The sequence below is a fragment of the Bubalus bubalis genome, chromosome 17 (genome assembly GCF_019923935.1).
Source record: "Bubalus bubalis isolate 160015118507 breed Murrah chromosome 17, NDDB_SH_1, whole genome shotgun sequence".
NCBI lineage: Eukaryota > Metazoa > Chordata > Mammalia > Artiodactyla > Bovidae > Bubalus > Bubalus bubalis.
The window spans coordinates 10,682,180-10,698,447 of record NC_059173.1 but is presented as its reverse complement, the minus strand read 5'-3'; the positions used below and the strand labels follow the sequence as shown (position 1 = coordinate 10,698,447).

At 40.6% G+C, this 16,268-nt stretch overlaps 1 protein-coding gene across 9 annotated transcripts in view; it reads left to right on the top strand.

The window, feature by feature from the left end:
• HECTD4 (HECT domain E3 ubiquitin protein ligase 4) overlaps window positions 1-16,268 on the top strand; it is a 170,685-nt gene that overhangs the window by 112,750 nt on the left and 41,667 nt on the right. For all 9 annotated transcript variants that reach the window (XM_044930097.2, XM_044930096.2, XM_044930095.2 and 6 more), the window contains 12 exons: window positions 1,045-1,191; window positions 1,881-2,065; window positions 4,375-4,528; window positions 5,422-5,702; window positions 5,918-6,107; window positions 7,364-7,445; window positions 8,971-9,173; window positions 10,011-10,146; window positions 10,936-11,118; window positions 11,581-11,745; window positions 12,142-12,311; window positions 13,220-13,335. In XM_044930097.2, coding sequence (XP_044786032.2) covers window positions 1,045-1,191; window positions 1,881-2,065; window positions 4,375-4,528; window positions 5,422-5,702; window positions 5,918-6,107; window positions 7,364-7,445; window positions 8,971-9,173; window positions 10,011-10,146; window positions 10,936-11,118; window positions 11,581-11,745; window positions 12,142-12,311; window positions 13,220-13,335 — 2,012 coding nt within the window. The remainder of the gene's footprint in view (window positions 1-1,044; window positions 1,192-1,880; window positions 2,066-4,374; window positions 4,529-5,421; window positions 5,703-5,917; window positions 6,108-7,363; window positions 7,446-8,970; window positions 9,174-10,010; window positions 10,147-10,935; window positions 11,119-11,580; window positions 11,746-12,141; window positions 12,312-13,219; window positions 13,336-16,268) is intronic.

Sequence of the window (16,268 nt, the reverse complement as noted above, 5' to 3'; positions counted from 1 at the left end):
GCTCTGACTCATTGGCCAGACTAGTCACATGCCCACCCGACCACAGCGGTTCCCAGAAGGCGTAGTGAGTTACACTAATGATTACCACAGCTCATTTCCAGAACTTTCTCTGTAACACTGGCAGCATTATTCCTTTTCCCCTCATTACATTATATTTCCCTCATGACATTATTAACGCCATATGTCAGACATTTTAAAAAGTGTGGAAAATCCCCAAAGTACAAGATAAAAATCACCTGTAAATCCACCGTTTTAAAAACCCATTAATGTTTTAGCATATTTGTTCATCTTTATTCTAACCTTAGTGATCTCCTATAATGTTTTTAGTGCTTATATAGCATTGCATCATATCCTTGAACCTTTATTAAGCCAATTTCCTATTTTTAAATCATAGTTTTTGTTTATTTCACTATTATAAGCAATATTATGTTGCATATCTTTGTACATAAATTCAATAGTTCCAGTTTTCAACTAAAATTAATTGCTGTAGAATCTATCCCAGGTTGTGTTTTTACATTGGAAAAGTCTTATTTCCCAACTGGATTCTCATATTCTGCTGATTATTGGAGTATGAACTTGCAAAGGACACTTAACTAATATATTTGTGTCTTGGTTTTCTCATTAGTACAATTGCATTTGTGGTATTCAGTACTGCATGGGATGAGGTAGGCCTGTCTCAAATGAATGGTTTCATTATTAAATAAATTTGGGAAACGTTGGGTGCCATTCTCCTACTCCAAGAGATATGAAGGACTTTAAAGCCTTGAGTTGTCCTGGAGTGAGGAACCCTGCTTACCTTTACCTAACCTAGGATTTCCCAGAGCATCCTAGAGTGTGGGCATTGTCTCTGAGGCACTCTTAGGAAGCCTGCCCAACAGCCTTCTGTGGTCCTGCGCTTTGGGAAACACCAGTCTCCGAGGTTCCTTCAGTTCTGAATTCATCTAGCCACTTTTGTGTTTCTCAGAAGACCTCTCCTGCTTTCGTGTTCACTATTGCTGTTCTTGACACAGTTGAGGAAGCCTGAGCTTTGGTTCTGTTTCGTAGAATTGAAGAACTGACCTGTGGTGGGATGGTCGAGCAGGTCCAGGAAGCCTTCGGTGAGACCATGACCTCTGTGGTGTCTTTGTGCGCACGTTACCCTATTGCGTGTGCAAATAGCATCGGACTCTTGTGTACTATACCTTATACCAGGTAAGCAAAGAAATGCTGTTTAGTGTATGTAAGTTATACCACAGTGTCATCAATTAAATAGAAATATTTTTATTTATTAAAAATATTTTAAAAAAGGATTTTTTGGTTTTGATTATCCAGTGACACTATCACTCTGATTAAATGAGCTTGTCGCCTGACAAATGCCTAAAGTTACTATGTAAATACTTATTGTTGAGTTCCTACATGATCAAAGTTGGATCCCCATTAGAAATTATGTTACATGGTCAAAATGGAAAAGTTTGAAGGAAAGAAAAGGTCCCTAGAAAGTTACTTCTTATATTGGGCAAAACTTTTTGCCTTTGCACATTTCCTTTCTTCATTACTTGATTAAGAGTTTGAAGACGTCAAGCATTCATGAAGTCAGTCTTTAAATCCCCTTATGATAAAATATGCAATTTTTTTTCTATTATGATAACCTTGTGTTGATTCCATTGATTTTTACTTTGCTGTCCTGTATGAACTAACCAGAACTTGAAATTCATTATTTATGAAGGAAGTTGTCATTCTAAAAATTTCTGTGTTGAGTTTTACATGGTAGCATCCTACGTTGTAAATAAAGGACTATATTGACATACTTTATGGCCCTTTGATAACCTGGATCTTAAGTGAGAAGTTCCTAAGAGCTGGTCAGTTATCTTTCTTTCAATCAACCCTTTCTGCCTGGCCAGGAGTGAAGAGAAGTGCCTGGTGCGGAGTGGCCTTGTTCAGCTCATGGATCGACTATGCAGCTTGAGCAGTCAGACTGAGTCCAGCTCCAGTGAGAAACAAACCAAGAAGCAGAAGGTGGCCACCATGGCCTGGGCAGCCTTCCAGGTGCTTGCCAACCGCTGCGTTGAATGGGAAAAAGAAGAAGGTGAGAAGCAGGATCCCTTTCTATAAGAGAGCTCCATGATTTCTTCTATCGATGTGTTTTTTTTTAATTTAGTATTTGTGCTGGATGAGGAAAAGAAAGACTATTAAATTACATGACTAGATTGATTTAATCAATTATGATTTCATGGGAGGCTCTTCAACAGCATGGTTCTATGAAAATTTATTACTGTGTTATGACATTTAACAATATCCTAACGCAAAAGACATGCTAAGTGAAATAAGCCAGGCACAGAAAGACAAATACTGCAGTGATCTCACTTATGTGTGGAATCTAAAATGCCAAACTGATAGAAACCAGAGAGTAGAACAGTGGTCACCACGGCTAGGGGGCAAGGGGGATGGGGAGATTTTGTTCCAAAGGACACACTTTCTGCTGTAAGAAGAGTAAGTTCTGGAGCCCTAATGTACAGTTTTGTGATTAGAGTTCATGATACTTCACTTATACTTGAAACTCACTGAGAAGATGTTTTGTATTTTTACCCACCATACGCACACACAGAGAGGTAATCATCACGTTGTATACCTTTTAAAAAACTCACCTTCTACAATCTGAGTATATACAGTTTTTATTTGCTAGTCACACCTCAGTAAAGCTGAGGGGGCTGAGAGGAGTGATGACCACCTGAAAGAGGAGAGTAACCCCGGAAATTGAAGACATCTTTCCTTTCCTTCTTGCCATCACTGCTAATGGTGTCTGAGTAGATACTTTTGTGAAATGATTTTTCAGTTGTGCTTTTGAGATGCTATTTCCAAATCATATGTTCAGTCAGCAATCCAACTTAAAAAGTAAACTTGAAGGATAACTCCTCCATACTATCCCAGGTATATAACGTGTCATTCACTGTGCGTTTTATTGTTCTGGGAGCCAGGCATAGGATGACTAAGGCATCGTTCCTCCCCTTAAAATACATGGTCCAGTGGGGAAAATAGGCCAGTGAACAAATAATTCCAGTGCAATCAATGCCGTGATCAAGGTGAGCACAAGGTGCTGTAGGAGAAGCATAGAGATCCTTACAGACCCTCTGTACTAAGGAATCAGGCAGAGCTTCCAAAGAACGTGATGTGAGCATTTTTCTTGAGGGGTAAAGGAGACTTCCCAAGTAGAATGAACAGTCAGTGGCAAATAACTTTTGTGGCTTTTATGAGAGGTGCTTGAAAATGGAGAAATCCGAGAAAATCTTTTATTGTGTTTAAGAAGAGGTCGGGTGTGAGTTAAATATCAGGATGTTTTCCAAAAAAGAAACAGACTCACAGACAACAAACTAGTGTTTACCAGTGGGGAAAGGGAGAGAGGAGGGGCTATATAAGGGGAGGGCACTGTGACAGTGAGAGCGACGTCGCTCAGTCTGCGACCCCATGGACTGTGCCCACCAGGCTCCTCAGACCGTGGAATTTTCCAGGCAAGAGTATTGGAGTGGGTTGCCATTGCCTTCTCCAGGGGATCTTCCTGACCCAGGGATCGAACCCAGGTCTCCCTCATTGCAGGCAGATGCTTTACAGTCTGAGCCACCGGGGAAGCCCCAAACAGTTGTGCATAAAGTAAGCTACAAGGACATACTGGACAACACAGGGAATATAGCCAATATTTTATAACTAAAAATGGAATACAACCTTTAAAAATTGTGAATCACTATATTGTACACCTGTAATTTATATTGTACATCAACTACTTTATGGGAAAGAAAATGATGTTTTCATCCCAGTAAAATGATAATTCTTCCCTGTCAAAATATGTTTCTGGGTTTTGTGTGGATTAATTATATTCAATTTTAACTAAGAAAAATGTCTTTTCCTAGGACTTCCCTGGTGGTCTAGTGCTTAAGAATCCACCTTGCAATGCAGGGAACACAGGATCAATCTCTGGTTGGGGAACTAAGATCCCACATGCCTTGGAGCAGCTGAGCCTGCAGGCTGCAACTACTGAAGATAAAAGAAAAAAAAAGAATTACGTATTTCCCCAACATTGAATCATTTTTCAAGTTACTGTTACCTTCTTTATGTTTCTGTGTGTGCTTAGTTGCTCCGTCGTGTCGGACTCTGCAACCCCATGGACTGTATAGCCCACCAGGCTCCTCTGTCCATGTGGATTCTCCAGGCAAGAATACTGGAGTGGGTTGCTATGCCCAGTTGTTATCTAATGGGAGACACTAATCAGATGGCTAACAAAATACTGAGCAGGTTAAAGAAAAATTGGGCAAAGGGAGGCTTTAGTGCAGACCCGCCACAGCTGCAGACTCACCATGCCTTCCTGGGGTTTTCACCATGCTTTTTCTTGCTTGAACTCTGAAGGTGGCTCCACAGAGGCTGTGCACTCAGGTCTGGCCCGTCAGGTGTCCAGCCTTCTCACGAATCACCTTGCCCGAGCAACCGAGTGCTGTGGCAACCAGGCTGCCGGGAACGACGCCCTCCAGGACGTCCTGAGTCTCCTCAATGATCTCTCGAGGTATGGAAGGCCCCCTGGAGCTATGGGAGGAGGTGGCTTTTCCTCTGAGTGATGGAATTCTTTTGGGGAGAGGGTGGCTGTCTTTAGAAACATCTAAATTACTAGGCCGTCCTGACATGCTCCTGCCTCAAGAAAAATAGTAGGGAATACAGTCGTTGAAAAATAGCATTTAGTTCCAAAATGTGGAAAGTATTTATTTGAATATATATACCACAAAATTACATATTATCATTTGCTCCAATACTTTGCTGGTAACAGCTGCTAGCCTTTCAGATCAGTACCACTGCATTTAGTAACCAAACAGCTTAACCTTCATTATAGCAAGATTAAAGACTAACCAGCCAGGACTTGTAATTAATTCACCTTCTCATGCTGTGTCTTTGAAAGAAGATAGTCTTGGGAGGTTTAATCATGTGTGAGCTGTGAGGCCCACAGAGGTTTGTCCACCTAAGGCTGCTTATTCTCTGGTTTCTGCTGAAATGTAACAGGTTCGGCTGTGGCAGAGCCCAGACTCTTGAGGTCTGTACAGCACTGTATTATCTCTTTGGTCTTGAAGCACTTCTTGAAAAGGAATAAAAGACTAAACTAAAAGCCTCCTAGCTTGGGTTTCTAAGCCTTGATGCTCTGTGAATCATGCTGAACTAGAGGATCTCAATTAACTAAACATAAGGAATCAAAAAATTTTTTTAAATCTTTTTAAGTATTACTGGTCAATTATGAGCCTTCATCAGATGGTTATAAAAAAACCTTCATAAAAACATATTGCCAAAAATCTGTGTCTTCCCATGAAATCTGAAGTCAGTTTGTTTAACCTCATTGAGGGAACCTTTGTTTCTGAATTTCTATAGATCAACGTCCCCAACATTGTGGCCCTTTTCTTCCTCTCTTTGCAGGAGTCATATAGGTAAAGCCATCCTGAGCCAGCCAGCTTGTGTGTCCAAACTCCTCTCCCTGCTACTTGACCAACGCCCATCCCCAAAGCTGGTTCTTATCATTCTTCAGCTGTGCCGGGCGGCACTCCCGCTGATGAGCGTAGAAGACTGTGGGAACGTGGAGCTCCCACCCTGGAGCTACTCCGTCCCCTCCCTAAACAGCGAGCAGGAGGATCCCAGTGACCCAGCGTCCAAGATCGCCTCGCTGCTCTTGGCAAAGCTGGCAGACTACGTGGTCCCAGGTGAGTCACATCCAGGACGGGAGAAAGGCACCGTCACTTCCTGTGGGTGATCAGACCAAGCTTTCCCTTGTCCACAGTCGCAGCTGTGCTTCCTATGATAAAAGGCAAGGGGGAAAGGGTAGGAGAGAGGGAGGAAAGAGAGATTCCAAAGCCAGTGCTTCCCCCATCCAGGGGAGCTGCACAAACAACTTTGCAATTTTTCTGTTTGCTTAAAGGATGTCAGACAGTCCTTTCTCCAACCGCTTCCGAACCTGACACCACATTGACAAAAACCAGCCCCAAGAATTCCTTAAAAGGCGATAAAGATCCCGGAGAAGAGAGTGAAGCAGTGGATGGCAAGCTCTCTATCTTCATCCACAAGCGGGAAGACCAGTCGTCCCATGAAGTTCTGCAGCCATTACTAAGGTGATGATCGTAATTGTCCATGCCTTCAAGCACGAGCCACGTCACAGGCACTGTGCTGAGTAAGCCCCTTACAGATGTCACCCATCTCAGCCCTCATCACAAGTAATCACTGCTACTGTCATCCCTGTCGTTACACACAGACAAACTGAGGCAGAGCCGAAACGCAGACACAGGTCCCTCTGACTTTAGAGCCTGAACTTTTAACCATAACTCTGTACTGTCTCTCTGGACCTGACAGAGTGAAAGTCCTATTGAGTATGTATCATTTGTGTCCAACCAAATCTGTAGTGTGACCTCAGCTGTGAGAAGGAATAATGCAGCTTGGTTTTCAGTTACGGGCATCCCTCAGTCATAGTAAAATTAGGGATACCATTGACTATGAGGTAAAGAAGTAAGAAACTTTTTCAAAAGCCATAATTAATTGGAAGTATGAACGATATGATTGCCCAACAAAGAAGTAAAAATATAATTATTGTCCAAAGATTACAAACCTGCAGGGCCCTGTTAGTGGAATCCAGGACAATGAGAAGGTCCCACAGAACACAAACTCCTAAATTTAGGAGAAATTTAGGGAATTTAGAAGAGAAATTTAGGGAATTTAGAAGAGATGTTTGTCTCGGATGGAAGAGTCCTCTCTTCAAATAAATGACTGAATGATGGTGTCATCCTCATAATCGGGTCCCTTGTCTGCCATCATAGAAACCAAAAGCACTGTGGGCTCCTGGCATAGGCTAAGCTGAGTCAGGGGAAGTCAGCGCACAGATGAAGAAATCTCCAAGGCGCGTTCCTGGGCACTGTGAAATGTCCTCATACACACTTGGTGAAAGCTTTTTGAGAGCCAGGTTGAGGAGGCAGGGGGAGCTAAATGCTTAGAAAGGGAGATCCAGTCATTCACACCCAGGCGCCGGTCCAGGCTGTTATTAAACTGCCTCACCTGGGGATTTAGATCCCTCCCTGAGGCCCCCATGGGCCTGGCCTTCTCTTTACTTTAGGAGCAGCTTGTCACTTAGTTTGTCATCTTCACACAGGTTTTTAATTATCGTTATAACTCTAAAAAAAAAAATCTTGTTTTGATCCCAAAAAGTGCTATAATTGAGCAATAAAGAGCGTTTCCTTTTGAAAAACTGAGTCTTACTGTGGATTTTTGTTACAGCATGTAGTGGTGGCCTGACCATTGCCAGGTTGCCTCATGGCCTGCAGTCCCCAGCTGTGACCATCCTGTAAAATCATTGCCTCTCTCTGACTTCCCATTTCAGTAGCTCAGAAGGACGGCCCTTCCGACTTGGTACTGGTGCCAACATGGAGAAAGTTGTGAAAATGGACCGAGACATGACGAAGGTAACCCCAACGTGGAGGAACCTGCTCCAACAAGAACCACAGTTGAGAACATTTGCCAGGCTTCAGGTTTTCAGGAGAAATTTTTTTTTAAACATTCACGTTACCACAAAGAAGCAGTGTGAGAAATTGAAGTCATTGAGGGTATTTTCAAGAAGATTAGTCAAAATCAATTTATCATCTAACCAACAAGGACCTACAGTGTAGCACATGGAACTCTACTCAGTGTTGTATGACAGCCTGGATGGGAGGGAAGTTAGGGGGGAATGGATACATGTATATGTATAGCTGAGTCCCCTGTACTGTTCACCTGAAACTATCACAGTATTGTGTTTTGTTTTAATTGAAGGATAATTTGCTTTAGTGTTCATTTTGCATTGGTTTCTACCGAACATCAACATGAATCAGCCATAGGTTTACCCATGTTGAAACTATCACAATATTGTTAATACCCCAATAGAAAATAAAAAGTTTAAATTAAAAAAGATCAATTTATCATTAATATTAAAATATGGAAGAGAACTCTTGATTTTGACCTAGAAATTTTCTTAGCTCTATTAAGAAAGTTCTACAGCATAAAAGATAGTTTAAAAGTGATCATAGGGTGAAAGGTTAAAAGAGTAATAATAATAGATAATAAGAAATAAAGACAAATAGCCCATAAAAAATATGTCCAGTCTCACAAATTACACAGTAAATAAATAAAGGGAAAGAATAAAAATAATAGTACCGTGTCTTTTTACCTTATCACCCTGATAATGTTAAGATTGATGATACCCTTTATTGCCAAGGTGAGGGTAAATAGGGCATTTTCAAGTATCCAGAGACAAGCTTATTCTTTTCAGTTCTGTTTGTAAAAAAATAAAATAGAATTCATGTACCCATAAATAGGGGATTTGTTAAAGAAATTATTACACCCATTTGATGAAATGCTCTGAGCTTCCCTGGTGGCTCAGCAGTAAAGAATCCACCTGCCAATGCAGGAGACTTAAGTTCGATCCCTGGGTTGGAAAGATCCCCTGGAGGAGGAAGTGGCAAGCAACTGCAGTTTTCTTCCTGGGAAATCCTATGGACAAAGGAGCGTGGCGGGCTACAGTCCACGGGGTCACAAAGAGTCGGACATGACTTAGTGACTAAACAACAACAATGAAATACTGTCTAACCATAAAAGTAACCAGATATGTCTATGTTGACATGGATATTCATGATATTTTATGGTATCAGATTCATATGAATCAACAAAATTCACAATGTTTTGATAACTGTTAAAAAGAATTCAAAACTGCTTGTAGCATGACCTATGATTCTGTATGTCAGAATCTGCAGGGAAAAAATTCTGGCAGACTAGCAATGATCTCTGTCTGGCTGAGGACAAGGGATGTGTGTGGAGATTTAACTTTCTACAGTTCTAATATTTTAGTATTTGTATCTATAAAAATGAGCCTAGATGGAGGACACAGATTTTTTTAACGTATAGTGCTGAGAAAAGTGAAAAGAATATCACGAGAATCTTTAAACTGACCCCCAGGGTGGCTGCTGTGAGGTGATTACGGAAGAGGCGGCAGCTGCTCTGCGAAAAGCGACCAAGTGGGCACAGTCAGGCCTCATTGTCAGCGTTGGGCCACCCGTGGAGTCCCTCAACCCAGAGGCCGGGAGCGGGCTGTCCACAGGGGACAAGAAGAAGACTGCCCAAACCTCCATTTGCCGAGAGAGGAACTCTGAACTCGCCAGGTAAAGCCTTCCTAGGACAGAAGCTGTCTACTCTCTTCTCAGACTTCCTGTGTGAAGGGCTTGTTTTGAGGGTTTTAATTTTATTTTTTTTTTAATTTTATTTTGTAGAGTATTTATTTACGTATTTATTTTTGGCCTCGCCACATCACATGCAGGATCTTAGTTCCCCATCTAGGAATCGAACCATGCCCCCTGCATTGGGAGTGAGAAGTCACTGGACTGCCAGGGAAGTCCTGAAGGTTTTAATTTTATATCCTCCCCTTGACCTGCTGGAAGTGAGGAAGTGAGGCTTACAATACCCAGCATTTGTAGTAGCTGCTCTCGAAGTCGAGTCAACCAGTGATGACCATTCACTTGGTGGATCTGATGCTGTGAGGGACGAATAGGGAGGCCCTCCAGCCTGAGTGCACATCTGAAACTGGAGGACTGTTTTTCTGAGAAAGGCCATCACCAGGAACACCAGCTACAGTTTTTTTGAGCAGCAGTAGTAAATTCTGGCCTGGCTTCCTTTACTTCATCCAAACGATACTTGTCACCATTCCAGCTGTGTACAGAAGGATGAGCACATGTTGCCCCTGATAAGTTTGGGTGAGATTTTATGCTTGCCGGCCAGAGGCAGATGCAGAAAAGTCATCAAAATCCACTTTTTCTAGTATGGAGCTGGCCAAAAAGTTTATTTAGTTTTTTCAGTAATATCTTGCAGAAAAACACAAACCAACTTTTTGACTAACCCATCATAATTAGAAAATGTTTCCATCTGGTGCCAAGTCTAAAGCCACTCTTCTGGCTTCTTTACCATCACGGGGCCTTGACACTTTTCCCTGTTGACACTTGCAGGACCGACCCCGTCCGACCTTTCATCAGTGGGCACGTGGCAAACAGCATGGCCGCTGAGGTGATCGCCTTGCTTCATAGCTTGCTGATGGCACCTGAGTCAAATGCTGCTCAGATATGGACCACGACAGCAGAGAAGGTTAGTATGCTGTTATTGCTTAAAGGAGGAAGCAGGACAGAAGTCAGTTTTTTGTTCTAGCAAGGGACATTGTAACAGAGAGAGTTCCCACTTCAGCCAGATAGACTTGTGTTCCCCCTGGAATCTGCTTTGATTTAGTGGTTTCAACTCTGTTAACCCACATCTCCTATCACTGCCAGTTCTGATTTCACAGAAGGCAGGCTAGTATTCTCAGGGAAAGAATGGCACACCTTGTTTCTCCTCCTTGCTTGTGTTCTGTCAGTACTAACATTAGGAAGTCATGCATCCTTGGTTTATTGGATTTGTTAAGTGGAGTTGATGAGTATTAAGGAAGCCTCTGTTGGATTTACACTCCCTGAGCTCTTCAGTAATTCATCTTGACAAACTAATCCAGTCTCCCAAAAACTAGAGTTTGGTCATCAGTTTCCCTATTCCAAGTCATTCATCTTGTGAACACCTTATAACATATCCTAAAGGTAATTGGGTGTTCCAAGGTAGGTGATATGCTGTTATGGTCTTTCTTCAGATAAATTTTTGGCTTTATTTTAGTTTTTTTTTTTAAACTATGTTTGATTTGCTCATATTTCAAGATTGTGCATTTCCAGTTTTGTCCAATTACGTAAGACCAATATGGCAAGAACATCAGTGGTCATTCCTGCTCGTTACTGCACCCCTCCTGTGTCCAGAGTTCCTTTAGTCCAGGGGCCCTGTTGTTGACACTGCACCACCCTTATTATGAAAAGAACCAAAGTTCTAACTCCTGCCATGTCGGCTGCTTCATATGTTTAGGTTCTGTCTCGTGCACTGATGTACATTCCACAGTTGGGGAAATATGCAGAAAGCATTCTGGAAAATGGCAGCAGCAGTGGCAGAAAGCTTGCCAAACTTCAGAGAATTGCCCGCCAGGCTGTGGCTGCACTGTGTGCACTTGGAGGCTTCAAAGAGACAATCAAGATCGGGTCTGAGGTCCAGGTAACCAGCCACCATTTTTCCAAGTCATCGCTTTCCCTTGTGTATAAGTCCATTGATTCATCTATCAGCTGTAAGACAAATATCATCCACCCAGTTGGACAAAAATTCTTGTTTTTTCAAGCTAAGAAACAAGTGGCTTCTCATCCACACAGTGCTGCAGATTATTCAGACATCAGTACAATACTGCACAGTAGTTAAAACACTTGTGTCCTGTGGTGGTGTTAATATTGGGAGTGTTTTAGAATTGAGGCTTGAATTTGCTTCATACTGTGATCACCTTGATATAAGGTTTTAGGACCTATTATTTTAACTCACATTCAGGGCTTGGCATCTGCGTTATAAGAACCTATTGCTGTAATGCGGGTAATGACAGCTGTAGATTTACTCCTCCCGCTTGTCACATCAGATCGCTGCTCGCACCATCAGAGTTGGTAGGTAGTGCTAACCCATCTGTGTCTCTAGGTTTTAGGTAGAGGAATATCAGGAAGCATCGGAGTGGTGGCTTCTATCAATGAACAGGAAGGTATAGCTACGGTCAGATTCCCACCCATAGACTGTAGAAAGACTTCGCAAGCATCAGACACACTGACTATTCCATTGTCTAGACTTTGTGTTCCAAGAGCAGAGGTAAGGTGATTTTTAAATGTATCCTCAAATGTCACTGCAAATGGTAACCATCCTGTAATGAATAATATGCACGTGCATAGTGCTGAAGCACAAATACTTGGTTTTCTTAAATTTTACTTATGATATATATTTACATATTGGGTGTAATTATTTAATAGTAACGTTGATGTGAAGATTTTTACCTAAATGACCAAATTCATTTCTTTGGTGAGGAATATTCCGCAGTATATTGTATGTTTAATTGTTTTGGTCTAGCTTGCAATTTTCTGTATGGTGATTTTTTTTTTAATTGAAATTTTGAGAATTAACTCCAGATGATAATAACACCCTCATTTCTTATAAACTAACTACTTGAATTTAACTTTCTGCCATGCCACACCCCCCGACCGCCATCAGGCATTGCCTCTTCATAAACTGTCCATTACTGAGAAGGTAGTACAGGCAGTCCAGTCCATGTTGCTTCCTCAGGAGGGAAGTCTCTCTATTCATACCTCACTTCCTGCAACAGGAGATGGGTCAGCTCCTGTGATGGCAGTCGTTCGGCTCCTGGCTGAAATAAGAACAAGGTGAGCGCCCTCCAGAGACCCCCTAATGTGCTGAGTGGTGCAGGCCAGAGGGACAGGCATCTTCCATGGGCCTCTCTGTGCCAGGTTTACTGGGTCCACAGCATGAACTTCATGCCAAACTGAGTAACAGAAACCATCCATTTGTGCTGTGTTTACTACAGTTTTTATTGCATTCCCCAACTTCTTAGCTTTGAAATAAAGTTTAGCTGTTTCCCTAAGGAAATAAACAATCAAAATATGACTGGTATATGGAGTGCATGCATAGACCCCATTGATTTGCTTTGGTCAAAGAGCTTTGTTCTATCACAGGAAGTCTTCTGTCACTTGGCCCTTTTTTAAGTAGTTCAGACCACATCAGTACCTATCTAGTCTCTTTCCAAACTGCTGAGGAGAAAATTAGGGAATGTTCACAAGTGTCAGAATTGGAAAGAAAACACATTTATTTATAATTAAACAATAGCAACAAGTTTCTTTTGAAAATGAAACTTGCCAGAAAGTTCTAATATATGTTTTGAATCTGGTGAGAGAGATCAGTGTACAGACTTCCCAAGCATTTGGGTCCTTCTTGTTCTCAGAACATTAATATTGCCTACAGAGCAAAGTTTAGGAAAAGGTATTAGGAGACAGTGCTTATTTGGTAGCTGGCACTTGGTGTCTTCATGTAGGGAGATGGCAACCATTTCCCCTTTTTCCAATTGTCCATGCAGTGTCAGTGGTTACTGTGTGGGAAAAGAGAAGCTAGTTACATATATTCAAACCAATGCAGCTCAGTAAGAAAGCAAGAGGAATGGAGAGTTGGAACCTGATTTAAATTAGTGGATAAAATTGATTGAAATGTTTTTCACAGTTGGCTTTTTAGAGAATGACCATTGATGACTTTGAAATATTGTAAATCTTTTAACATTAAGAGCATGCCTGGTCATGGCCCAGCTTTTAGAAGACAGCTTATTTTGTGAAGAATTCATACAGCAGTGTCCAGCAGCTGTTGAAGTTCTTAACCTAGTAGCCCAGGAATGCAGTGCTGGTAAGTACCTGTTGCTTTCCTTTCTATCCTTTGTGTCGAGGTTTGTTAGCACACTGACAATCTGGAATGGAATATTGACTGTTTTCACATACACTTCCAACAGCTAAGCTCTAGACACAGCACTTACACGACTGACTTTCATTTCAAATCTGCAAATGTAAATAAAAAGCTTCAGTATATGCCAACTAGAAAATCAGCATTTTTCATTTTAACTTTAGGACCATGATGTCAGAGTATTTTCTTTGCCCCATTCATATTAATAAGTGGGTTTCATTTCTGTATTAGAATTCTTTGTGACCTGCCCTTAGGGCTATGGATACTTTCTGACTATTGTCATTGGCCACATGTGAATTCAGAGTCCAGAAATTTGCACTAACATCCATCTTTGTGTGTTTGTGTTTCTGTGTGTCTGTATGTGTGCTTACGGAAAAGTTCAAACAAATACAAAAATAGACTATTTTTATATAATGAACCCTCATGTTTCCATCATCTAGTCTCAACAGTTATCAACTCATAATCAATCCTGTTTCTTCTACACTGCATCCTCCTGGATTATTTTTAAGCAGATTTTTAGATATTCCTTTTATTTATCTGTAAATATTTTAGTGTGTATCTCAGTAAGGACTCTTAAACACAATATCATTTTCACATGTGAAAAATTTACAATAATTTAATATTATTTAATATCTAGTCAGTGTTTAACTTTCTAATTTTCTCAAAGTCATACTTGTTTTTACGTTTGTTTATTTGAATCAGAATCCAATTAGAATTCATCCATTGTAATTCATTGTTGTCTTTTAAATCGCTTTTAAAATACAGATTCCCCTCAGTATCTTACTTGTTGAAGTTTCCCATAGTCTGGATTTTGTATATCCTATGGTGTCATTTAATATGTTTTTGTGTTCTTGAATTTCTTGTACACTGATGGTTGGCCTGGGTTTTTCTGAGTGAAAATTTACCCTTTATCCTCAAGGATCTAGTTGGACTCTAAATATAATTGTTCACAATTAGATTAGCATTTCTCCAATGCTCTTGTACTGATGTTTTAATAAACTAAAGAAAAAATAGATATCTTTACCTCCCTTAATGTTTTTAATCTTATCTATTTTTTGGTCATTTTTGTTACCTATATTATTTACTGTCTCTCATGCTATTTGCTTTTTTTCTGTAACTCTCTAATTTCTCTGTCCTTAAATTTTTGTCCTTTTTCATGTGACAGTGATTTCTTTTGGCTTGTTTTTGCTTTTTAATTCATCTTCGTTTTTATATCTATTTTTCTTCTCAAATCTCCTTCCCTTAATAAGCATAGCTGTCTGGGGCCAGCAACCATTAAAAAGCCTCAGAGAGATCCCCCCAAAAGAGACAGCAAGAACAAAATAAAAGGAGCTTGCTTGCTCGGCTTCTCAAGTGAAATTGCTTGTGACTGAACACTTGCTCATTATTTAATTTTGTATGTGTCATAGGTAGTTCCCTACTTCTGCTTTTTTAATATTCTTGGCTTAGGTTGCATCCTAAGACTTATTTGACTGATTTTAGCAAACATATAACCTTCTGAATGAATCATTTGGTTTTCTCTAGGACTCATTCTGGGTCTCTCTTATACATTTTATAGAATAAAATAGAATACATTTTATCTTACTCTGTGAAATTAACTTTGGTACTTAATGTATAAGCCAGAAATCATAATAATTTAGAGCAAATAGCTTTAATAATAACCCATCTAACCCATTTTTTCCCCCTGTGGAAAAGAACCCTATAGAAACAAAGAGTTGAAAGAAACATGTGGCAAGTTCTTATTAATTGCTACAAAATAGAAGACTATGAGCTTATACACAGCAATTTATATTCTAAAATAGTGTCCTATGTCAAGAAAGTGAAAGTGTTAGTCGCTCCGTGTGTCCAACTCTTTACCACCCCATGGACTAGGCTAGGTTACACCCCATGTAACCCACTAGGCTCCTCTCTCCATGGAATTCTCCAGGCAAAAATACTGGAGTGGGTTGCCATTCCCTTCTCTAGGGAATCTTCTCGACCCAGGGATTGAACCCCGGGTCTCCTGCATTGCAGGCAGATTCTTTACTATCTGAGCCACCAGGGAAATCCATGGCAAATTTAACAGTCCTGAATAACTCACATATTGGATTACCAGAAAGGATTTTAAGGTTTAAAGTAGGTATCTAAGTTTGCTGATTTATCTGTATTAAAAGAAAAAAAGAAAAACTATGTCTGAATTACTTTCCAACACAGCAGTAGGTTCTTATAGCCCACTTAGAGTCTGTGCTCAGAAGAAATGCTGTTTACTACATGAGATTCAAAGTAGTGTGTAGAAGATAAAGAGTTCTTTGATTTTTATTTTTTAATATATCAAGGTTTTTTAATTTCATAAATGAATGTGTCATAGAATGTATAAGCAATAATATATTGATTCTCTAAAGTGAGTCTGGGATAAAGTAAGCCACAGACTTGGCCATTGTAATGCTCCCCTCTTTGGTCTGTCTCTCATCTTTGCCCGTGTCTGTGTCGTATGTCACATAATAACACTTCAGCCTTGCACTGTGTTCTTTGTCATGTGCGTGTGTGCATATACACGTCTTATCTCTCCTCCCAGATTAGGGACTTCGGCTCATATTAGCTTTCTATTTTCCAACATCTGGCCCTGTGCTTTGGTTGTGGGAGATGTTCAGCAGGTTATAGTCTTAAAAAATCAATTTAGATGATAAAAATAATAGTTTTCTTTCATTAGATGATGATAATAGCTTTCATTTACTGAGTGTTGGCCATGTGTCAGGGACTTGGCTAAAGGCTTTAACTTGCATTGTCTCATCTTCACAACCACCCTGTGAGGCACAGGTACTGTCCTTACCCCCATGTTGGCAGTGAGATGTTAAATATCAAGTAATGGAACCAGATTCTTGATCCAGGCAGCCCAACCT